This window comes from Meles meles, chromosome 2 (assembly GCF_922984935.1).
Source record: "Meles meles chromosome 2, mMelMel3.1 paternal haplotype, whole genome shotgun sequence".
Lineage (NCBI taxonomy): Eukaryota > Metazoa > Chordata > Mammalia > Carnivora > Mustelidae > Meles > Meles meles.
The window spans coordinates 89,694,098-89,720,274 of NC_060067.1; the positions used below are offsets into that span (position 1 = coordinate 89,694,098).

General features: G+C 33.8%; 1 protein-coding gene across 10 annotated transcripts in view; it reads right to left on the minus strand.

Moving 5' to 3' along the window:
• The window catches only part of KIAA1109 (KIAA1109 ortholog), a 217,396-nt gene that overhangs the window by 169,790 nt on the left and 21,429 nt on the right, over nucleotides 1-26,177 (minus strand). For all 10 annotated transcript variants that reach the window (XM_045987369.1, XM_045987360.1, XM_045987353.1 and 7 more), the window contains 8 exons: nucleotides 25,901-26,017; nucleotides 24,854-24,932; nucleotides 23,707-23,771; nucleotides 11,565-11,751; nucleotides 7,881-7,962; nucleotides 7,095-7,288; nucleotides 4,969-5,048; nucleotides 2,203-2,353 (listed from right to left, as the gene is read on the minus strand). In XM_045987369.1, the coding sequence (XP_045843325.1) occupies nucleotides 2,203-2,353; nucleotides 4,969-5,048; nucleotides 7,095-7,288; nucleotides 7,881-7,962; nucleotides 11,565-11,751; nucleotides 23,707-23,771; nucleotides 24,854-24,932; nucleotides 25,901-26,017 (955 nt within the window). The remainder of the gene's footprint in view (nucleotides 1-2,202; nucleotides 2,354-4,968; nucleotides 5,049-7,094; nucleotides 7,289-7,880; nucleotides 7,963-11,564; nucleotides 11,752-23,706; nucleotides 23,772-24,853; nucleotides 24,933-25,900; nucleotides 26,018-26,177) is intronic.

The window sequence follows — 26,177 nt, forward strand, 5'->3', positions numbered from 1 at the left end:
TTTCTATGTAAATATACCCTAATTTTTTTTTAATGTAACAAAATGAAATACAGTTTAAAAATAATCATACTTTATTCAAGTCTTAGAAATGCAAGTATTTTGGGGCACCTGGGTGGCTCAGTGGTTTAGGCCTCTGCCTTTGGCTCAGGTCATGATCCCAGGATCCTGGGATCAAGCCCCACGTCAGGTTCTCTGCTCAGCGGGGAGCCTGCTTCCTCCTCTCTCTCTGCCTGCCTCTCTGCCTACTTGTGATCTATCTGTCAAATAAATGAATAAATAAAATCTTAAAAAAAAAAAAAAGAAAGAAATGCAAGTATTTTATGTGTCTATGTTGAAGCTTTTTTTTAATATTTTCCTTTCAAATATAATAACATATGCATATAACTGTTACATAATAGGATGTAAAAACCCTCATTTTTAATATTCTCATTTTCAACAATTCCAATACAGTATGGCTTACTATAGGAAAAATTTTATCATAAAAGGAAAATTTTAATCCATTAATTTGGAAAGCATTTGTTTCCTAACCTGAAATTTTAAGCTGTTCACTTCCAAGTCTAATAAATAACCTAACCCAGCCCTCAACAAAGTAATGTCTTGGCATATTGCAGGAGTTTTCAAATGACAAACTAACTTATTCATTTATCATACAATTGTTAAGTAGCTACACTTGATGGGACAGGTATTTCTATATACTAGAGATCAAAGGTTAACATGCTACTTAACAAAGTATGTATTTCTTCTAACAAGCTAGGTCGAAAGCACTTTTTAAAACAAGTATAAAAAGAATCAGTATATCAAGTCAGTATCAGCACTCTTCATTAGTCCATCAACAGCCCAATAATATCTGCTTCAGTGAATGGTTTGGCTTGTATTTCTCCATTCAAGCTTGTTTATGAACAGAAAAACTAAACTGACTTTAGGCAGTGTCTATTTACATACAAATTTAGGTGTTCCCTCATAATTAGTGGTAAATGTCCCCGTCTTTGCTTAAAACTCTTCAGTAAGTAGAAACGTGGTCAGAATATATTAAAATAAGAATTACTTCAAAATTAACAGAACGACTAAAAAATTAAAAAAAAAAAACCCTTTCAGACACTGTCCATGACCTCCAGTATAAAATCTGTTTCTTAACTACCTCCAAGTCTCCTAACAACCTATAGAAACTGTAAGACAAATCTCCATTGTCATCATGCATTTGCAGAACTCTTCCTTTTTCTCAATTATTTGTCCTCCTCTTCCTTCATTGGCTAACTCCTACTTAAGTGTCAAAACTCAACTTACATGTTACCTCTACTAAAAAGCCTTCCCCAAGTCTTCTCTGATGAGTTATATATCTGTTATAAAACAACTGTGTCCCCCTAAAAATTTATACATTAAAGTCCTAACCTTGAGTACCTGAGAATTTGATGTTTGGAAATAGGATATTTAGAGAGATGATTAAGCTAAAATGCAGTCATTAGGGTGTGCCCTAATCCAATACAACTAGTGCTCTTCTAAGACAAGGAAATGTGGACACAGAGACCTACAAGACACACAAAAGGCAAGACCATGGGAAGACCAGAGAAAAGATGACCACCTACAAGCCAAGAAGAGAAGCCTTGAATACACCCTTCCTTCATAGCCCTCAGAAGGAACCAAACCTACCAACACCTTGATCACAGAATTCTAACCTCCAGAACCATGAAAAAATTTCTGTTGTTTAAACTATACAGTCTATGATTCTTTGTTATGGCAGTCTTAGCAAACTACAAACTAGTACAGTACGTTTCTAAGTGCTTCATCAAGACTTTTTCCTTACCTCTACCTCAGCCCTTAATAAAACTCTTTTGTTTGTTTTCCTCACTGAAACTGAACTATATGTCTTTTGTCTCTCAATCTCTACAGCCCAACAGTCCCTGGTAAATTCATTGATTAAATACAAAAGAAAAAACAAAGAAACCAATAAATATGCTCCTCATTCACCATTTTTCTAACAAATCAGCCCCTCCTTCAGAATGAACTTACTTATGCCAACTTATAATTTGAATTAAAATTATAACTTATAATTTGAATTAAAATGCTTATAATTTGAATTAAAATGCTTAGTGATGTCTTACCCTGCCATAATAAAAGAGCTTATAAAATATTAAGCCACTTTTTTATAAAATCTCTATCATTCAACATTAAAAGACTTACTAGAAATATAATTTACTCAAGTACCTTTGCCTATCGGCCCATGGCCCATAGTTGAAATCTGTTCCTTTACCACAAACTATATCCAGTCCCCAACACGGAGGCAAATCTTGTAATTTGCAATCCTCACTGCTCATTTCTCCTTCAATATTTTCTTCTGTTTCTTCTGGAACAAGTCCTATATTGCAGAATATACAATAGAAAGGTAATTACTTAAAATTACTGTTTAAGGATTCCCTAGACCAGGAGTTCTAAAAATGTTGCTTTCAGTAATCCTTTACACTCTTAAAAAATTACCAAGGATACACAGTGGAATTTTTTTTGTATTATCTCAATCATAATTTACTGTATTCAAAATTGAAACTGGGCAATTTTTTAAAATTTTATTTTTAAGGTAACAACTCTTTGCATGTTGATGTTATAAAATGTTTAATAAAATTGAACTCATTACATTTCATTTAATACAACTTAATGAAAATATGGTATGAGAAATTATTTTATAAAAACTAAAAGAAATTTTAATTACACTTTTGATGAAAGTACTTTTCAATGAAAAAATAACCATATTTTCTAAAACAAATTCATTTAGAAGTGTTGGCATTGTTTTCATTTCAGCAAATCTCTTTAATGTCCAACTTACTAAAAAATAAGCAAATTCTCAAAGCTGCTTCTGCATTGTTATTTAAGTATCTGAAGAAAACCTAGCCTCAAACAAACAGATATTTAGAAAATGGACAAGTATTTTAATAGCTTTTTCAGATAATTGTGGATATTCTTCTCTGACACTATACCAAAATTCAACAAGTGGTAGTTCCTTAAAAGTTAGTTTCGTGGAATCTGAAACCCTATACTGAATTTTTCATACTTGGATACACTAAAACTTACCGATCTCACTTACACTTTGAATGTATCTTTTATCCATGGCATAACTTTGTAACATTTGGAAAATATTGGTTCAGAGAGACACACATATGTTTTCCAAATACTGACAAATTTCATCATTAAACATTTTTTTTAAAGATTTATTTACTTGACAGAGAGAGAGTGATCACAAGTAGCAGAGCAGCAGGCAGAGACAGAGGGGGAAGCAGACTCCCTGCTGAGCAGAGAGCCCGATGTGGGCTTGATCCCAGGACCCTGAGATCATGACCCGAGCCCAAGGTAGAGTCTTAACCCACTGAGCCACCCACGCGCCTGCAATCATTAAACATTTTTAAAATCACATATGTTAATAGCACTGGTGGTCTTATCAGAAAAGTCCTTAAACTAACAGTTGGCAGACCCAAATTTTCCAAAATTCTGATTTTCACAGGAAAACTCAAAAACATAGTTTGTCTCTAGTTGCATCTTCAAGTAAAACTGGTGCTCCATGAAAAGAGCATATAATTCAGCTAGAAACTCAACTATTTGAGTTTTCCTCCAAACTTTTCCTCCAAACACCAGTATACTTTGGTATGTAGCAGAGGTATATTATGTGTACTTGGCCATTTTATCACACTAATTATTAAAAAGTTTACTCAAGGGTCAAGATTTGACAGAAACACTTTTTACGGCTTTATCAAAGGTTTTTAAACTGATACTGGCATTTGTTTTACTGTAAATGGTGGTAGTGAAAAAGACAGTGATTACTAGCATAGTTTGGAACCTCTGCTTTAATTCATACCAAAACACTTTCACCCACCATTGCTTTTGTACCAGCATGCAAATATCAATATGGTTAAAAAGGCAAGTAACGGTCACACTAGTGTAATTTATTAGGTTAGAGATCATTCCACTAAAACATTTATAGTCTTTTTGCATTTCATAGTCAGGGATCCCATGTGAAAATGTTAGAATTCTGAGTTTGATTTTATTGACTTGTTGCTTGCTTATTTTAGGCTTTGTAACTTTTAATATGTTCAAGTATACTATCCAAATAAACTGAATACTTTAGTATCTTACAGAATATTTGCTTTGAGATTAATTCTCATTGTGATAAAATAGAGTACTTAAATCTCAAAAAGACCTCATAAAAAATCCCATTTTCCAAGTAAAAAGGCAAGTAACATCCTCACTTTCCTATGAAAACACTTTGACCTCATAAACCCCATGAAGGCATAAAAAAAAAGAAGTAGGAAAAAAAGGGCTAAAAATCCAATGTTTAGTGACTTTTATAAAATTTAAGCCACCTGTGAAGCACTCTAACCAGCTAGATTTCAATCCTTAAACTTCAAGCCTCAAAGGATTTTCTTCTTAAGCTACATGAACTACCTTAACTGTTACCACATTCTCTATAAAGGTTTTCACACCAGGTTGCTTGCATTCACAACTTTTAAGGTATACCTCTGAAAACAGAATTGAACAAAAGATTCCTATATTGTTCTTTTGGTCTGAAATAATAATATTCAATTTTTGATAAATTTATTTATCAAACACAGACATTTTTTAGGTAGGGACTCTTCCATCCACATTTATGATTTATTGATGTTTATTTTATCTTAACTAAGGAGACTTAAAATATTACTAAATATCAACATTTCATAGAATAGAAGTGCAGCTATGAAACACACTTTCAAAAACTAATACCTGGCTGGGGCGCCTGGGTGGCTCAGTGGGTTAAGCCGCTGGTTTCGGCTCAGGTCATGATCTTGGGGTTCTGGGATCGAGTCCCGCATCGGGCTCTCTGCTCAGCAGGGAGCCTGCTTCCCTCTCTCTCTCTCTCTCTCTGCCTGCCTCTCTATCTACTTGTGATCGCTCTCTGTCAAATAAATAAATAAAATCTTAAAAAAAACAAAAAAACAAAAAAACTAATACCTGGCTCATCCATGTAGTAGTAGATGTCAACATCATTTGACTGCATCACCACAAACCCTTCTCCCATTAATCTTGGTGGTCTACAGAAGGAGGGGGGACAGCAAACTAAGTACATCTCCAGAATATAAAATGTTCTGTATTCTAATAAGGTAGTAATAGTTGAGAACAAAAAGAGGAAAAAACCTAAAAAACAATCAAGTGTAGCATATTGAAAAGGGAAAACAAAACATCTTTTACATAGACAATGAAGTTTTGCGTAGTTGTATTCTATATTAGACTAAATAAATTGGTACTGAAAAATTTTTAACCAATATATTAGTTTCAAAAAGAAAAAATGAAAATTTGTTTTACATTTTTAACTTTAAAAGAGAGAAATCAATTTAAACCAAAGTTTGATTAAGTATAATCGAAGAACAATGATCATTAGAATAATCATATTCTGCATTAGCCACAAAAATTTAAAATTAAACTTTAAATTCAACCATTTTATATTAATACTTTATAACTTAATAGGAAATATTCTATATATCTTAAAATAAAGTTTAATCTTTTAGAAACATTAAATAAGAAAAATATTAAGTCATTTTTTAACAACCTGATATTATCTTTGTCTTTATATTATCTATTTCTAAGAATATTTAGTTGATCAACTTGAAAAAATTCTGGAATTAATGTTTCTCTACAATCACTTCCCCACAAATTATTAATCTTTACTTGCTTTGATTCAACAACTTTTCTCTTTTTTTTTCATATACCACATCTTCCTTCCATATCAAAATTAACTTCTCAGTCATTAGATAATATATACAAATTCAACAACCTTTTTTAAATACATATTAAATGATGAAGGTTAATGTTTAATATCATCATTCAATTTCCACACTTACTTTGAAGAGTGAAAAATACAATTTTACCTTTTTATAAAAATTAGTAAGAAAACACCTTTTTATCTTACTCTGTAAACTTCATAAGGTCCAGATTTATCCAGTATTTTAAGTTCTACCTATAATATATAGAACTATGTGCACAGCCCACATTCTACGAGATGCTTAGCAAAGCCTGTGATTATGAAGAGTGAGATGAAGTAAACCCCATAGCATCCCTGCTACTCACATAGGGAAAACCTCTCCATCATTCTAGTGATGGAGAAATCTAATAAGCAAGCTAGCCAAAAGTTGGAATTAAGAAGGAATAATCATGCTTCTTATAACCTCATAAATTTTATACTACCAGCATACAAAGATAAAAGCTGGGACAGTTCTAAAACTGTATCATACTAACTTCACCAGTTTTCCAAGGGTAATTTAGATTCAATTTTCAACTTTTTATTAACTCAAAATGGTATTCCACTACACTGCATTTGTTGAATGTACTATTAATCCATCCCTTCAGGAAATAAAAGCCTACCTATAGTGTATATTTTCTAACCTACAAACATCAGAGCCTAAATGCCTCAAATAAGTTTCCCAAGTACAGTGAGGAGAAAATGGTAGAAAAATTATAGTTATAATCTTATAGGAAAATGTTTAAAATTAGAGTTCATCAATGGATAATATATCATTTATAATTATAAAGCACGACTACGCTGTTAACTGGTTTAACAGAGAAATATGCCCAATTATCACCCAACTTAGAGCAAAAAAATTAAAGAGATGACAAAGATTCTAATTGATATCTATATTAGATATAAAGATATTATGTCATTTTAATGACTTTTTTTATTATGTTCTTAACCAACATATAGTACATCATTAGTTTCTGATGGAGTGTTCAGCAATTCATAGTTGGGTATAACACCCAGTGTTCATCACAACATGTGCCTCCTTAATACCCATCACCTGGTTATCCCATCCCCCACCCCTCTCCTTTCTGTAACCCTCAGATTGTTTCCTAGACTCCAGAGTCTCTCATGGTTTGTCCACAATAGTCAAACTATGGAAGGAGCCAAGATGTCCTTCAAGAGATGAATGGATAAAGATGATGTGGTTCATATATACAATAGAATATTACTCAGCCATGAGAAAGGATGAATACCTACCATTTGCATTGACATGGATGGAACTAGAGAGGATTATGCTAAGTGAAATAAGTCAATCAGAGAAAGACAATTTTTAAGACTATCTTACTCATCATTTTGAAGACCAACATATCTTGGACTAGGAACAAGCATGACTCGAACATTTTCAAGTTTCCCTTTCACAATATGCATGAATTGATCAAGATGACTAGAAGGCGGTTTTGTAGTGTAAGTTAAGAAAGCATCATCAAAGTTGATACACAGAGTTTGAGGTTGGTAATGATTTCCAAAGGCCAAACGTCCCTAAAAAATAAATAAGAGAAAATATGCTGTAATATACAAACCATACATTCTTCCTTAGTTGACCTAATAACAAACATTTTCTTTATTTTTTTTTAAAGATTTGATTTATTTATTTGACAGACAGAGATCACAAGTAGGCAGAGAGACAGGCAGAGAGAGGAAGAAGCAGGCTCCCTGCCGAGCAGAGAGCCCAATGCGGCACTCGACCCCAAGACCCTGGGATCACGACCTGAGCCGAAGGCAGAGGCTTTAACCCACTGAGCCACCCAGGCACCTCTGACCTAATAACAAACATTTTCAAGCAACAATTAAATTATTCCATTTCAGCACTATACACTATCCAAATTACTCCACTGTTCAATTTAGACCAGTGTTTAAAGAAATCTAAGTACTAGTGAATAAGTAGCCCCTAAGACCTAATAAATGTGTGCTAAGATGGTATTGGGTATTGAAATAATTCTTTCACACCTTTATGAACTTTGGAACCTAAACAACTCTACAAAATTACTTTCTTTAGTGAAAATTTTATTTGCAAAAATAAGAGTTTTCATTATTAACCCACCAAATATTAAATGCCACTGAATTTACTTACTGTGCTCACATTGACCTTTATGACTGGAATAAGTGATCTCCATGAAGATGTGGGGTCTTGAGATTCTGTTTTCACTTTAACTCTGAGAAAAATAAAAATAAAAATAAACATACATAAGAAAACTTAGATAGTTGAGAATACAGTTGACTTCTTCACAATACACAGTAATACCAGCTGTAACTTTCCAAATACATCTAATGATTGCTCCAAAATAATGACAGCAACTAACAGAATACTAGTATCTCTCAAATATCTCTCAGGATGCACTGTATCATTTATCAATTTTTAAGACTGGCAAGGTAATAATAACAAAATTACATTTTTAGAGTAACAAGTTCTAATGACAAAAGTATAAATTACGATATGCTGTCATTACATCCACCATTATACTCATTATAATACAACATTCTTTTTTTTTTTTTTTTTCTTAATTTGACATAGAGAGACACAGCGAGAGAGGTAACACACACAAGCAGGGGGGGTAGGAGAGGGAGAAGCAGGCTCCCTGCTGACCAGGGAGCCTGAGGCAGGGCTCGATCCCAGGACCCTGGGATCATGACCCCAGCCAAAGGCAGATGCTTAACGACTAAGCCACCCAGGTGCCCCAATATGACATTCTATAAGAAAACCCAAATTACTAAAATAACAAATGACCAAGGTACAAGTCACAATGATATTTTCTACTGTTTTAAGCACTTTTGGTAACTCAGCTGATCCATTCCCTTCCTTATCCCCCATCACTTTATGACAGAATAAAATTCCCTCTCAATACAATGAAAATGATAGGCCAAGAATAAGAAAAAAGAAATTGACCACACACAAAGTATACTAAATTTAAGCTATGAAAATTTCACAGCAAATCACTAAAGATTTCAGATGAGAAGCCATAGTTCTTCAATAACCCAGTGACTGCTAAATCGTATTTCTCAAGCCATCTCCACTCAGGTAGACCTCAATGCTTAAAACTAAATTTGATACTTGACTCTCTCTGCTTGACTTATTTCACTCAGCATAATCACTTCCAGTCCCGTCAAGTATCATATGGTTTCACTTATTTGTGGAGCATAACAAATGACATGGAGGACATTGGGAGATGGAGAGGAGAAGGAAGTTGAGGGAAATTGGAAGGGGAGGCGAACCATAACAGACTATGGACTCTGAAAAACAACCTGAGGGTTTTGAAGGGGTGGGGGTGGGAGGTTGGGGGAACCAGTGGTGGGTAATAGGGAGGGCACGTATTGCATGGAGCACTGGGTGTTGTGCAAAAACAATGAATATTGTTACGCTGAAAAGATAAATTAATTAAAAAATAAAAATAAATAAATAAAATTGAAATGGACCTCATTATCTCCCCTCTAACCTGCTCTTTCTCTATAGTTCCGTGAGAATAACCACTAATTAGAAACTGGATTCATTACTGACTCATCCTTCTTACTCATTCTCCACACCTAATCTATCACTGTCTTATGGATTCGTTTGCCTAAGTATATATGGAATTCATATACTTCTCTCCCTTCTCCTTGTTACCAACCCAACTGATGATCACTCTTCCCAGAACTGTCACAACATCCTTCTTCCTTTTCCATCTGTGTAACTTTTATTTCCTTTTGTCTTACAATAGTTACTACTTCCAGTACAAAGTTGAAAAGGAGTGGTGTTAAGGGGACACCCTTACTTTGTACTCGATCTTAGTGAGAAAGCTTCTAGTTTCTCACCATTGAGTATATTGTTAACTATAGGGTTTCTGTAGAAATTCTTTATCAAATCAAAGAAGTTCTCCTTTATTCCTAGTTTACTGTGAGATTTTAATCATGAATGTTAGATTTTGTCAAATACTAACTCTGCATCTTTTGATATGATCATTTGGTTTTTCATTTTTAGTGTGTTAATTGATTTTTGAATGTTAAGAACTAGCCTTGTTTACCTAATAGTTTTTTAAGTAGATGATAAGAGAACATTTATTCCCAAATAAATGTTTCATAGATATTATGTCCAAGGCACTGAGCTGAGGTATTAGGGATCCTGAGAATATGACAACTGTTCTGCTTTGAGGGAATCTGTACCCTACAATGGGAGTAAGAACAGTTATAATAGGCAATTTTAGTGCAAGGAGTGTTACCTTAGGAGAAAGAATAGAATTCTGTGGGCACACATAGAAGGATCAGGGAGACCTGAAGGATGAATGAGTTAGGCAAAAAAGATTAAGAGTCAAAAGACAACTATCATATGATCTCCCTGATATGAGGACATGGAGAAGCAACATGGGGGGGTAGGGGGATAGGAGAAGAGTAAATGAAACAAGATGGGATTGGGAGGGAGACAAACCATAAATGACTCTTAATCTCACAAAACAAACTGGGGGTTGCTGGGGGGAGGTGGGATTGGGAGAGGGGGAGCGGGCTATGGACATTGGGGAGGGGAGGCGAACCATAAGAGACTATGTACTCTGAAAAACAACCTGAGGGTTTTGAAGGGTCAGGGGTGGGAGGTTGGGGCAACCTGAGGGTTTTGAAGGGTCAGGGGTGGGAGGTTGGGGGAACAGGTGGTGGGTAATGGGGAGGGCACGTTTTGCATGGAGCACTGGGTGTTGTGCAAAAAGAATGAATACTGTTACACTGAAAAAATAAATAAAATGAAAAAAAAAAAAAAAGATGAAGAGTCTTCCATAGAGAAAAAACATCATGTGTAACAGAGAAGTTGTTTACTGAGGCTGGAGTGAATTAAGGTGGGAAAGGAAGAAAAAAGACTTTCTTTGTTTGCAGATGATCCAGTCATCTGTGTGGACAATCTGAAAGAACTGACAAAAAAACTCCTGGAACCAATAAGTGATTATAATAAGGTTGTAGGATTCAAGATTAATAATATATAAAAGTTAATCACTTTCCTATACACCAGCAAAGAACAAGTGAAATTTGAAATTAAAATCACAATAGCACTTATATCAGCACCACAAAAATGAAAATCTTAGATATAAATTTAATATATGTAGATTTATCTACATAAGGAACATTATAAAACTGCGATGAAAGATATCAAGCAATCAAATAAACGGAGAGATATTCCATGTTCACTGATAGGAAGATTCAACATGATCAAGAAGTTAGTTTTTCCTGATTTGATCTACAAATTCAGTATAATCCAAACTGAAATCCCAGTAAGTTGTTCTAAAGTATATATAGAGAAGCAAAAGACCCAATATAGCCAACATACCATTGGGGGAAAACAACAAAGTTAGAGGACTGACACTACCTGACTACAAGACTTACTATAAAACCACAGTAATCAAGATAGCGTGGTACTGGTAAAAAAAAGACACATAAGTCAATGTAACAGAAACAATGCAGAGCCCCGAAACAAATAAAACAAAATCATATATTTGTATATGCATCTTAACTATGTATATATGTGTATATATTTATGTACATGCACTTTTGAGTGCATGTACATAAAACACAAATCAATATGGAAGAAAGTAGGACTAGTAAGCAGAAGACTGCTTCTTTTTAAATTATATAATTCTGTATTATTTAATTTTTAAAGTAATTATACAATTTACGTGAGTGTAAGTTTTAGTCAAACTACAAAGAAAGATTAGGCTGTGTTTAGGTGAGTAGCATTGATGATATTTAATAAAAGTAAATGCTAAATGTTGGAGATTAATAAAATTCAAGTGTAACTATGAACCTTTCGATTTTGGACTGAGTTCTCGTTCTTCCATTTTCCCGTGTTTTATCATCCTCTTTCTTAGGTGGAATTATTGTTGGCTCCAAACCAAATAATTCTTGAAGACGTCCATAAAGATCCGAACGATTATAGACATGAAATTCAAAGTCATTGACTGTGATGTATAATCTGGTTTCTGCCTTTGGATCTAAAGATACCAATTACAAAAAAAAAAAAAAGTTTTTAATCAACTTTTTAAAAACCTCACTCAAAGTTTTTAGTCAATCTTTTCTCACAGCTATAGTAACTCTATTTTAAAAATAATTCTATGATAAAGAGAATTTCAAAAACTTACAAATCTATTTTTAATTTATGTAATATATAAAATGAATATACAAAATATAAATATATTCTTTTAATTTTTTTAAGTTTCTATTTTTTTAAAAGATTTTATTTATTTATTTGTCAGAGAGAGAGCACAAGCGGGCAGAGTAGCAGGCAGAGGCAGAGAGAGAAGCAGGTTCCCCGCTGAGCAAGGAGCCCAATGCAGGACTCAATCCCAGGAGGCGAAGGCGGATGCTTAACCAACTGAGCCACCCAGGCATCCATTTAAGTTCCTATTTTTTTTTATAAGATTTTATTTATTTGTCAGAGAGAGAGAGAGAACATGTAAGCAGAGCGAGCAGTAGGCAGAGGGAAAAGCAGATTTCCCGCTGAGCAAGAAGCCTGATGCAGGACTTGATCCCAGGACCCTGGGATCATAACCTGAGTTGAAGGCAGATGCTTAACTGACTGAGCCATCCACTCATCCCTACAAATATATTTTAAAAATATATAAAACACTGGCAAAAGAGAGAAAAAAGCTGATGTTACTATAATATTTCAATTTAGCATTCTAAAACAATCTGGATTTCTAAATTTTGACTGTATAACAACAGAATTTAAGGATTTCTATGCTAAGAATAGCAAAGTGCCATTTATATCAAAAGTAAAACTTTATCCTAATAAATTTATTTTATATCTCTCTCTCTTTCTCTCAAAATGTTCAAAGTCTGATGCATTTAAATATTACATTAGTATTTAAATTTTTATATCACAGAAACAAAGATTTTTCATAAATACTAGCTTATTTTTTTTAAACTACACAATACTAAGGGACACCAGGGTGGCTCAGTTGGTTAAGTATCTGTTTTAGGCTCAGGTCATAATTGCAGGGTTCTGGGGAGGGAGTCCTGCACAGGCTAAGAAGCTCAGCAGGAAGCCTGCTTCTCCCTTTGCCTGCTGCTCCCCCTGCTTGTGCTCTCTCACTCTCACTCTCTCTGACAAATACATAAATGAAATCTTACCGAAAAAATTTTTTAATAAAAGTACACAATAGTAAAACCAAGATCTTAAAAACTGCAGACTTGAAAGAAACAATAATCTTCTCAAATAAAAGACATAATTACCTTAAATATAAGTAACAACAGCAATTATTAAATCCAACAACAAAATGATAGATGGGGCACTTGTTTCTACTGAGGAAGTAATTTAAGTCAGTTATCACATGTCAACCAAAGAGGGTCAGAAAAAAAATACTGCAGTGCTTTCTTTAAGTGCGTTCTTTTCTTATGTTATACATAGGTTTTTGTGAGGGTTATTTTTGAGATTACTTTAATTTTTATTCATTTTTCTCTCTATCAAATTCAACTGAAGGACAATTAAAATTAGATATGATCCGTTAGAAGAGCTTATTTTTTTTAATGGTTGTGGAAAACTATTACTAACTTTCGTTATAGTAGCTTAAGCTGTGTTTAAATATGAAGTATACATCTTGAGTAATAAGCCAAATTATACTAAAACTAATTTCTTCTCGAGTTACTAGAAAATAAAAAAGTGTAAGAAATGTCAAATACCCTAAATAAACATACATTTTAGTTTAAATGAACAAACAAAAAATAGTCACTCATACCTCAAAAATAACCCATGGAAAATGAATCAACAACATTCATTTTTTATACAGTAATACTTTCATTTCTACTCCAGTCTAGGTTTTTTCCCTCACTACTTCCTAAGGTAAAAAAAGAAAAGATAAAAGAAAGGAGCTGTAATTTTTCTGGTATTTTTCAAATAGCTCTTGACCTATGTTCCCTCCTATTCAGATTTATCACAGGTCTAAAAACTAAGACAATCCCCTAAATATTACAATCAAGTGTTTTTCCCCTTTTCTCTTGTTATAGATCAAATTATTAAAATTAAAATAGGAAGCACTGTTTTTTAATAAATTTGGAGCATTCGAAGACCTGATAGTAATAAATATCATCATCCATTTTTAAGTCAGTCATCAAACTCTATCACCCATTAGGTCTAAACCTTTCTTCGGTTATCATCCACAACCTCTTCCCAAAATGCCAGGGTCAACTATGCAGAAAATTACTCAAATATTTCCAATGTGATATGTTAACAGGTACCTCACACTTGACATTTCCAACCAAACATGTGCTTTTCTCACATGACAAAACTTAATCCACGGCATTCCCCATCTTATCAATAGTAAGTCAATCTTTTCAATTACTCAAGCAAGAAAAACTGACTGTTCTCTTTCCTGTCCCAGATAGTATTGGGAAATTCTGTCAGATTTCCTTTCCTTTTCCTATACCCAAAATCTAACCACTTCTCACCACTCTGGGTCAAGTCACTATCAACTTATACCTGTTTTAATACAATAGCCTCCTAACTAGTTTCCATGCTTCTGCCCTTATTCCCCTTATGTGGGTGCCTTACACATCTTTACAGATCTTTAAAAAACCTAACTGAAATCATGTTACTCTTCTGTTCCCTAACTTTTTGATGGCTTCCCCTCCTACTCAGATTAAGATCAAGGTCCTTTAATCTACCTAAAAAATCCTACAGGATCCATACTCTTCTCTCCTAATCTCTTTAAAAACTGGTCTCCACTTTGGTAATGACAGGAACAGAAAAACCAGGAAATGTTCTTCCCCCAGACATTTACAACTCATTTCCTTACTTGTTTCATGTTTCTGTTTAACTAGCCCCAAACAATAAAACCTTCCTTGACTTCCCTATGTAAAAGAGCGCCCTCCCCACAAACCAGCACTCTCTATTCTACTGAATCTGCTTTTATTTTCTTCAATGCCATATTTTCCTCACTCATTCCTCAACACTAGATATATTTACTTACTAATTACCTGAATCCCTCCCAACGTGAATGAAGCAAGCTCTGTAAGAGAAGGGACTTGTATTATCCAGTGTTGTATCCATGGTACCTACAATTCTTGGCACACAGAAGTACTCATTTATATGAAAGAATAACAGCATCTTACCACAAATCATACTCTAGAGTAGAACAAAAATATCCACAAACAGATCTTAGAATTTTTGAAAACCCTACATGTAGAAGCATAATAACTGCAAAGTTGGATATTTTTCTATTTCCCCATTGATCTACACAAGCAGCAATTAATTATTAAGCAATTCTTCAAGGTCATAAACAACTCAATCAAAATTTACCTCCAAACTCATTTAGGTCATTTGTTTTCAAACTTATCTACAGAATAGTTTACCATGATCCCTAAACAGAAATGCCCCAATCATTAGCGACCATGTTATAAAAGCCAGTGGATGAGCAGCAGAAGCAGCAATGGGAAATATTAAGAGTCTTGATTACCCCTAATTGGATAGACAGTGATGAAAAAACAAAAAGTGACTGTATAAAAATGGAAATAGGATTCCTCTCAATTTCATAACTAACTTACTGGACATGCACAACTGATTCTCTTCTTTCGTATCACTGATATGATTTGAATGTGCCTACATTAACTTAATAAGGAGACCAAGGCATAAAGATAAAGATATTAATCTCTGAAAATATTTTGACAACACTGACAAACACTAAATACTTGATACTAAAATACTGCAAGATTCCCTCAACAATACCTATCCTATCTTCCCAAACTTTTTTTGCATTAATATTTACTTATTGTTGCTTTCCCCTACTAGAATGTAAACTCCATTAGAGAAACATTTTTCCTGTTGTGTTCACTATTAAATTCTTAAAACAATGCCTGGTATATAGGAGGTGCTCAATAAATATGTTAAATCATCAAATAGAAATAAGTGGGTTTTTAAAAATAAGATTAAACATGGACATTAAGGAAGGCACATGATGTAATGAGCACTGGGTGTTACATAAGACTGATGAATCACTGAAAGAGTAATACTTCATATGTTAATTAACTGAATCTAAATTAAAAAAATGAAAAACAAAAACAAAACAAATAAGATTAAACAAAATGCCTAGATCACTCTTTTCCTTCCAAAAATCACTTTAGAAAAATAACAACAAATCCACAAACATTTTAAATGCATCTACTGATTTTGTATTTTAGAAGAGAAAGATTTAGCTGAATTCACAAAGGACTTTTTATTTGTTCTCCTGGTTCTATTTGTTTCACCTCCATTATACTACGATTCCAGCCAGCAAACTATGTGATTAAATAATAAATCAGAACTCTACACCTGGCTTACCTGGCTATATTCTCTTCAGGGCCATTGTCCAGGATCTTTTCTGTCAATAATCTCAGCTTTCTGTGATCCCCAGAAATATTCTATACAGCAATACCCTTTCCAGGCCCCTACCCTATCCTAACATACACACGAAGATGCAAAGTACTGGCACACTTACAATCTCACACTCACACAGTAAGTCCATACAGAGGTACACCACACACAATGTGCCTGTTGATCTGAAAAGGTATCCTCATAAATAAATACCTCCACTGACAGATGAGCACATTCCTGAAAGACAAAACACCTTTTCCAAAGACATGTATCTCCTCTTCAAAGGAATGTGCATGTACACACACTCATACATGTACACACAGCTTCTTTAAAAAAAAAAAAAAAAAAAAGTTGGGGACTCCTGCACTGGATTCCCCAGAAACTGGAGAAAAGTAGGAAATAAATAGTAGAAAGACTATAGGTCTTTACTAATGTGACCTAAGGCAAGTACCTCAACCACTGTAAGCCTCATTTTTCCCCATCTATAAAATGAGAATATGGGATGCCTGGGTGGCTCCTTCTGTTAAGCCCTAGTCCTGGTTCTCTTCTCATTGAGGAGCCTGCTTCTCCTTCTGCATGCTACTTCACCTGCTTGTGTGCTCACTCTCTCTCTCTCTCTCTCTGACAAATAAGAAAATAAAATCTTAAAAAGTTTAAACAAATAAAATTAGAATATCTCTACCTACCTGTATGATTGTCATACAAAATAAATACTAGTTTCCTTGTTTTTGCAGGTCAAGCTCTTACTAGACATTAAAATTATGCATTCACTTTCAATTTATGAAAATAAACAATTATTTTTTAAAATAATCTTTCATTTCATAATGATACAATGTTCATAATAATAAAAGCAGCTCTTCTCTAATGAACATATTCTGTGTTCCAGGGACTATTCTAGGCACTCTATTCACCTGATCTCATGTAATCATCACAGCAACCCTGGCAGTTGAAGACTAAGACTACACAATTAGAAAGTAGCAGACAAGAATCCAAGGTTCTAAATACTGGGTCTTAACAACAAAATAAAAGTACTTATCAATTATATTAATAAATGCAATGATGGTTTCAAAAAAAAAGGTTATGAATCCCTGAGAACAGAAATGTATCAAGAGTCCAGTTATTTTGGGGCACCTGGGTGATTCAGTCGTTAAGCATCTGCCTTCAGCTCAGGTCATGATACCAGGATCCCGGCATCAAGCCCCGCATCAGGCTCCCCTGCTCAGCGGGAAGCCTGACTTTCCCTCTCTCCCTCCCCCTGCTTGTATTCCTTCTCTCACTGTCTCTGTCAAATAAATAAATAAAATCTTAAAAAAAAAAAAAGAATCCAGTTATTTCTTTGTAATTTCATGAAAAATTGATCAATATTGAAAGCTTAAATGCATATTTTAAAATTTTATTTATTTATTTGACAGACAGAGATCAAAAATAGGCAGAGAGGCCGGCAGAGAGAATGGGGGGAAAGCAGGCTCTCCACTGAGCAGAGAGCCTGATGCGGGGCTCGATCCCAGGACCCTGAGATCATGACCTGAGCCGAAGGCAGAGGCTTTAACCCACTGAGCCACTCTGGCGCCCCTTAAGTGCATATTTAAAACTGTTAAATTCTAGTAAAACTAGATCTCTCAATGACATTTATTTCTCCTGGGAATTTTAAAAGCAGTTTTTAAGTTTCATTCATTCTGAAGACACTGAAAGTCAAAGCAAAAAATTTAACTTATACATAATTTAAGAAAGGTATAATCAGTTGACTCTTTTTTTTTAAAGTGGTCTCCAGGCCCAGCAGGGAGCCCAACATAGGACTTGAACTCATGACCCTGAGATGGAGACCTGAGCTGAAATCAAGAGGTTGGACACTTAACCCACTGAGCCACCCAGACACCCCAGCTGACTCTTTTAAATCTCATCTCTACATTGACACTGCTCTGTCCTCGAAGCAGAAATCTTTTTCTCATATTCTTGTCATCTAATATTTACATAATGGATTCCCCAAAAATATTTATTAATAAATACACAATTAGATAGATATAAATTATAAATATAAAAGGCTCTTTACTTAATAAGCAGTTAATTTATGGAGGAAAAGAAGGTAAATGAATGTGTAGAGCTGCTTAAGTCTCCTGAGCAAACAGCTAATTGAAACTTGTTTTCCAAAGGGAAATTAGGAAAAAGGCACTTATTTAATTATGTAATTGGGACACATGCTATTTGTAGTAGAAAAAGCTAAAGTGCAAACTGCTGCCAAGGCCTTATAACACTTGGAATCAATACTTAGTACAAAGACAAAATAGTCTACTGACCTTTTAAATTGTTAAGGGATTTTTATTTCCTATATTTAACAAACAAGATTTAGATGCTACACATTTAAAGTACTAGATTACATTAGGCTAAAACTTCTAAATGACTAAATAACAGAAAGGGCTATACTATACCATCATCTCTTCACTTCTTAGCAATGTAAGAACTTCTCTAGATAAGAAAGATGTATGCCTAGTTACTTAGATTGGTATTCATTTAAACACTGAATCATCACATGTTAAAAGGTAACTGGTCCTGCTACTTATTTTCCGAAAGAATGGCTTAAAATCAACTATCCTAACCAAAATAAGGGTTTTTGATAGATATCCTCATTAATTGGCCAAAGCCAACAATCATCTACAGCAGATCACTAATTTCATGACCTAGGGAATATTTTACAACAAATTTTATGTTAAACAAATTAGATGTTTTCCTTTTTTTTTTTTTTTTTAAGGATTAAACTGAACAACTGACGACTCTAAATCTACTCCTGGATTAAATTTTCCCAGCCAAGCTCAATGGCACAGAATTTGAGCACTTGAACACTCCTTTTTTTTCCCTAATAAAATAGTTCCAAAGCTTTCTCATGAAAATCTTAGCCTTACCCAGACAGACCTTAGCCTATCTCTTTGGATGGCTAGTGGTCATTACCTATTCAGGCACATGCTCCAATTAGGCTTCCAAATTTTCTCACAAGAAATGTCAACCATCTCCACTTCTTGCTTAGTTTACTGTGAAAGTACACAATCAGGATCTGACCTTAATCAATGAGAAATTATATCTAGACTGTAAGGTCTCATTAGTAAATGTAAATCACTATTTTAATATATATTCCATAATATTGTCCAACTTTTCACCAAAAGCTTAGTTTGCAGCCTATTCATTCTTCCATGTCCTGCATTCTAAATTCTATCTCTGAATCATGCCAGACTAATGATGTATTTAGGTCAAACCACTTATTCCTGCAATACTATTTGGCATCATGTCTTTACTTTGGAAAAGTTGTAACTGTGAGCATCTTAAGAATGTCATCCTCTGTAACAGAGAATTTCTTTTAAAAGCACATGGAAGACAAATTTCTTTGACCCTCGCCAAAGCTATACTCTTCTTGATGAACACATAGATTTAAATGTTAAAATACATAGAAAACTATGTGCAAATAATTAGAATTGCAAATGTGATAACTAATAAAGTCTACCAACTTTTAACATCATTGTAAAATGAGGTGTATAATCTTTTCTATCACAAGCACTGGCACACAAAAAGCAAGGCAAAATAATTTAGTCTTACATATTAAGACATAAAATATCCAAAAATTTTATTTCTATTTCACATCATGGGCAATTACAAAGAAAGCTGAGACATGGAAATATGTTAACATTACACTCCACCTCTGCCTGACAAAATCCTACCATCATCAGTGATCAGTAAAGTGAATATAAGGTATAAGATTTTTATTAAAAGCTACCTTTTTCAAGATGGATTTGGGTCAGTTACTCTTTTTGTTTTTAAGATTTTATTTATTTATTCATGAGAGACAGAGAGAGAGGCAGAAGGAGAAGCAGACTCCTCGCTGGGCAGGGAGCCCAATGTGGGGCTCAGACTCGACTGAGCCATCCAGGCACCCTTGGATCAGTTACTCTTGACCTCATCTATGTATTTTGCTGAAAAGCAATCCACTTTAAGAAAATAAAATATTTCATGATAAAATGAAGTAATTATTTTCTTCGAAAAAAAGTCTACAAACAATTTAAGATGGTATTCCACATGTCTAAGAAAATTCCAAAGTGAGCAATCCCATTAGGCTTAGGCTTAAAACTTGCAGTTGCCTCTGGATTCTATAAATTATCATATTCACTCCTCCCATAAGCTGCCATCAGCGTTTATATATAAGAATTTCCAAGAACCTACCATATTTGACAAGTCTGTTTTATAATACAAGGAGCGCTGGAAGTTAGCAGACCTAGGTTTTCACTTTGGCTTTAACATTTATTAATAATAGGAATTTCTGTTTTTCCATCTGCAAATCGAGAATTTTTGAGAACATTAGTTGTTTCCAAACTGATAAGAAATTTTGAGAAATTCAGTTGTTTCCTAATTGCGTAAGTCCTTGGAATCCTGGGGTAAAGAGCATGGAGTGGGGGAGGTTAGGTCAAAAGGGCCTCTTCAACTCATATCCCTATAGTTTCACTGGTTCACAAGAACATCTTAAAACACTGAAAAAAATTTAGAATAGAATTTCTAATATAAATATGCAAATATACAAAAAGGCATTTTTAAAAATATAAACAATGAGAACTTTTGTTTCAGCTCTGCTGCAACTCATTAACAAGAAAGCTTATGATAACTAAATGTGGGGAAAAAAGAATAAACTGAGATTAAGTCAAAAGAGCACATCATGGGACACCTGGGTGGCTCAGTGGGTTAAGCCGCTGCCTTCAGCTTGGGTCATGATCCAGGGTCCTGGGATCGAGTCCCGCATAGCCTCCTTGCTCGGCAGGGAGCCTGCTTCTCTCTCCACCTCTGCCTGCCTCTCTGCCTGCCTGTATGCTCTCTCTCTCTCTCCTTCTCTCTGACAAATAAATAAAATAAAATATTAAAAAAAAAAAAGCACATCATTGCAAGATTAACAGAAGCATGACATGCAACAAAAATATACGGTCCTAAAGTAAATCTATCTCTAAGGGACAAACTAGATAGACTTTACAAACCAAATCAGAGGTAGAAATACTGGACCTTCTCAAAGTTAAATGAATGTGTCAAAAGCTGGGCCTGAACTCAAAAGAACTTGGCTCTTAGGAATGAGTGCTAACCATTTCTGAAGTACAAGTAGACTACCTTTATTTAAATTCGACCTTTAAGGTTTATAGTCAAATAAAATATTAAAAATAATCAGGGGGGCGCCTGGTGGCTCACTGGGTTAAAGCCTCTGCCTTCGGCTCAGGTCATGATCTCAGGGTCCTGGGATCAAGCCCCACATCGGGCTCTCTGCTCAGCAGGGAGCCTGCTTCCTCCTCTCTCTCTGCCTGTCTCTCTGCCTACTTGTGATCTCTGTCTGTCAAATAAATAAATAAAATCTTAAAAAAAAAAATCAGGAATATTATTTCCATACAATTTAACATGGATAATACTGTAGGAAAGTGACTCAAACTTTTGAATATATTCATATTTGATAAAAGTCAAAACTTTAAAGATTTCCAGTGCACTAACATATTGACCATCTAAAGAACATTTTTTTCCTGTGAAAATCCTTAGCAATTGCTTTAAAAAAGAGGTAAAAAGGAAGTGTAAACAACAGATTTTCTAAAACCATAGACTAGAGACTTACTAAGACACATTCTGAATCACTGAAGACAGACTAAGAAAAGTCTATTCCAAACTAAGAACAGAATACTTCTATCATATGAAATCAATTAACTTCTACTCAAATTATCTAATAAACAACTCTAATCCAATTTTTAGAAAACTTTTTCCAGACATGAAATCTGCCCATTCTTTCTAGTCATTCTGATTTCATTAATTCTACAGATGCCAAACTGTCATCAAGTTATGCCAGTCTTTTCAAGGAAAAGTACATGATGTATTATGTTAAAGGGGGAAAAGCTATGTGGGAGCAAAGAAATGACATTTTAAAAAAACAAAATAATAATGAACAGTGAATTCAAAAGTAATTTAGGCTAGCTCAGTCTTGTGTAAGTTTAAAAACTTTTTTGGAACTTTAAATCTATTTTCCCATAGAAGCAAGTTGTAAGTGACAGCAAGATTCCTAAGTGAACCCATCAAAAAAATAATAATAATAATAACTGGAAAGTTCCAAGGTTTTACAGACACTAACCACCATTTCAGAATTTTAATGTGGGGTGCCAGAAATACAGACAGTCCTAATAGCTAAGAAAAGGTGGGAGGGTCTCATCATCTTCTGACACTACTCTCCAAGGACCCAGCTAAAACCTTCTAGAGCGGTAGTTACCAAAGTATGGTCTGGGGATCTTTGCAAGGATCCCAACATCCGTTCTAGGGACCAAAGGTCAAAACTATTTTAATAGTATTATTATATGAAGATGTTCAACTTTTTCTCAGTCATTCTCCCATGAGTGGACAGTGGAGTTTTTTTTTAAAGGCTGTATGATATATGGCACTTCAACAGATGAACATTAAAGCAGAAGTGAGAATCCAATTATCTTCTATTAAGCCAGATGGTAAAAAGATTTGCAAAATATAAAACAATGCCACTCTTCTCGCTATTTGGTTTTCTTTTTGCTTTAGAAAAGTTATTTTTCATAAAGTATGGTGTTTATTTTAATACATATGGGTTTATTATAGATATTTTTAATGAAATCAAAAGTATTTCTGTAGTTATCGGGCTTAATTTTTTAAAAGACTTTATTTATTTATTTTAGAGAGAGTGTGTGTGTAAATGTGAGCAGGCAGAGGGGCAAAGAGTGAGGGAGAGAGAGAATCCCAAGCAAGCTCCACACCTAGCACGAAATCCAACACAGGCTCAGTCTCACAACCCTGAGACCATGACCTCAGCTGAAATCAAGAGTCAGACTGAGCTGCCCAGGTGCACCCAGGCTTAATTCTGAATGTAGTACATATCAGTATAAATTACATAAATAAAAGCTCTTTGGGATCCTCAGTAATTTAGAAGAATGTACGGTTCCTGAGATTGAAAAGTTTGAGAACCACTATTCCAGGCAGTAAAGTCAAGATCTACGTTCCTCAAAGTCACTGGTATGATTAATGTTGAGTAGGAGGGTTAGGGGCACAGGAGCACACATACAGAGCTGTGAAATGAAGACTTTGAGAGAAAATCCTAGGTGATAAAATTCTGATGATAAAAGCAGAACTGTTAGAATCTAGAACCTTCATTTCCTCTTTTCTATTCATCCTTAACATGGCAGATAAGTGAGAATTGGTAGCAGTGTCAGGTTGGACTATGAATAAAGGCAAAGAAGCTGAAAAGTAAGAAAAGCATCTTAGCTGATGATTAAAGACTACCAGAAATTCATTTTAACCACAGAATGGGTTAAGGTCCATAGATATAATAGGAGGTAAGACGATGGGGGTAAGGGTCATACTGAGGATAACCCTGAATAAATAATATGCTTAAGTAAATAAATTTAACCAGGCAAGAGGAAAGCTGCTGAAGAATTTTCAGCCAACTGGTGAGAATATCAGAGTTTATAAATGTCAAAGTTTTAAAAAATATTTTTATCTATTATAAAATGTGAAATATTTTAATGTCCATAAAGGAAAACACTGATCATATAATTAAAGACTTCAAATACATAAAAACATGAAGACTCACCATGTTGTTTCTGCTTTGGATTATACATTTTCCACCACCGAAAAATTATAAATCCATCTTGAATTCTATGCAAGATAAATTACAAAAATGAAAACTTCAGTAACAATTTACTCAATTAATTATTATAAAAAGCAGGTAACTGATAATGAATATGCAAATGTGGAAAATTTTCAACAGATCACTGGTATACATAAATGCTTCATAATCTCCAGTTAAAAAAGGAAGAGAATTTACACAGCTCTAAATTAGATTATTTAGGTAAAATTTAATACCAGATCACATGTAATAGGAAAATAGAGTGCTAACAGAAAAATTTTTTTTCTTTTATAAATGATACTTTTTAAATGGTGTAAAAACTATATAAACAAAAAGCCAAATCTTAAAAGGGTAACATTAGGATGCTAACAAAAACTTTTAATGATAACCCTTCATCTCTGTAATCGTATGAAGTTATAGCCTCTCAACCTTTACTTTTCACTTTTCTTTTCAAAATAATTGTAGACTCACAAAGAAAGTGCCTCTACTGTTTCATGTGAGGTATGAGTATTGCCAAACTCTAGGACCTTCTCAACTCATTTAAAACTTTCAAGTTCTAAGTAACAAATGTTAAGATAATCACAAAAATAGAGTAAGCTTTTTTTTCAAGGCCTACAGAAGAAAGATCATATCAAACATATTGTCATTTCCTATATTCAGATTTGTGTTTCCTCCTTACATAAAAATTAGAGGAGCTAAGAGAAACTAAACAATTCTTAAAACTTATTACCTAAAAGGAGCTAATGGATGAATTATCAGCATCCCTGATCCTTGTTTTATGTAACAAATGACCACCATGAATTCTACAAGAAAAATGGTCAGATAATTTAATGGCTCAAGTGTTCATCTAGGAATGAAATGAAATCATTCATTTCTTTAAATTGCTAATTGATAAACTTTGTGCCAGTCTAAATCTTAGCTAAATTAATATACTGATAAAAATATTTTTAAACATCAATTCACCAGATATGATTTATAAAAAGAATTATTTTTATGTTTTTAATTGAAAAAGCAAATCATATTAAATAAAATATAATGAAAAAACATTTTACAATATTTCAAGTTTAAGAAGAGTTTTTGTTTTTTTGGGTTTTGTTTTGTTTTGTTTTACCTAATAGACATGTCTTCTGTAATGTAATAAATTTCACGAACCATGACTTTTCCAGAAAGAACAGAGAAAGAGAAGGACCCTGTTGTGGGGGTAAAAAAAAGTGATTAATGGAATTGTTTTGATCCAGGGTGAGCACTAAAGCTTAAAATAATCTTAGCATTCAATTTATTCAATAATTAAATGTTCTCTCCTAACTCCCTCCTGATACCCTTACAGCCTTTTCTATTGCTCTTTCTTCAAGTATAACAAAAAGTACAAGTACCATCACTATGAACTGAGTTACTAAATAACCATATGAATACAGTAAATAGCTGCTTCAATGAATAATTCCCTTAATTATGCACAACTTTAAACCCCAAAGCAGTGACTAATTCACCACTTTTCTCCATTAATTTCTTTGACTCCAGGAAACAGGGACTTCTGTTTGAGAGAAATTTTATTTATGTCCTCTAAGAACTATTCTAAGGAAGGTTAGAATGGTTCTAGACAGTGACCTCTCACCCCTTTTCCCACTGGTTGAAGGCGTTTTGAAGCATATTTGTTCTGAATAGACCCTCATATCTGCAAACTTTCTAATTATGAGTAGTTGGAAGCTTAAATGAACAACTCAGGGCACAAAATGAAATGCACAAAATGATTCCAACTTATAGATTTTTTAAGTATAGGTTTTTAAAAACAAAAACAAAACAAAAAAACAAACAGCAAAAAACCTCATTGAGCACTAGAAACTCTTTGGTTAGTAGAATCCTGAGAAATTTCTATTTCCATATTTTACATGTGCCTATATTTTTCAAATTGTTTTAATGAGTATCTTTTATATGAAAAAAATCCAAAAGTTACTATAGAAATACTTTAATAAATAAGAATGAGGTAAAGAACCTAACCAAGTGATAAAGTCAGCGTGCTGTATGAGAGCAATTCCAGGTAGGTTAATGTTCATGACACAAAGGTAAATTTATAAAGCTACTATCACTTACAAAATATAAATTTATAATATATATCTCAAGATTATGCATTAGAAAAACATTCACTGTTACTCAAACTTACCAATATGGATATAGCCATGTTTGTATAATCTATTAAGAACCAATGTTAAAATAAGACCAACATTTCGAGAATTGTAATATGTGAGATAAATAATCCATCCACAGGATAAAATGGTAGCTGTTGGGAGAGAAAAAAATGCAAAAGAATCTCACTATAAGTTTCCACAATCACTTTAATATCTCAGTAAAAATTTGTTAGTAAAAGTTCATTTATTACAATCAGAAATGACAGGGTTTACTTCTACATGATAATATGTCTTCTTACAATTTATTTATTT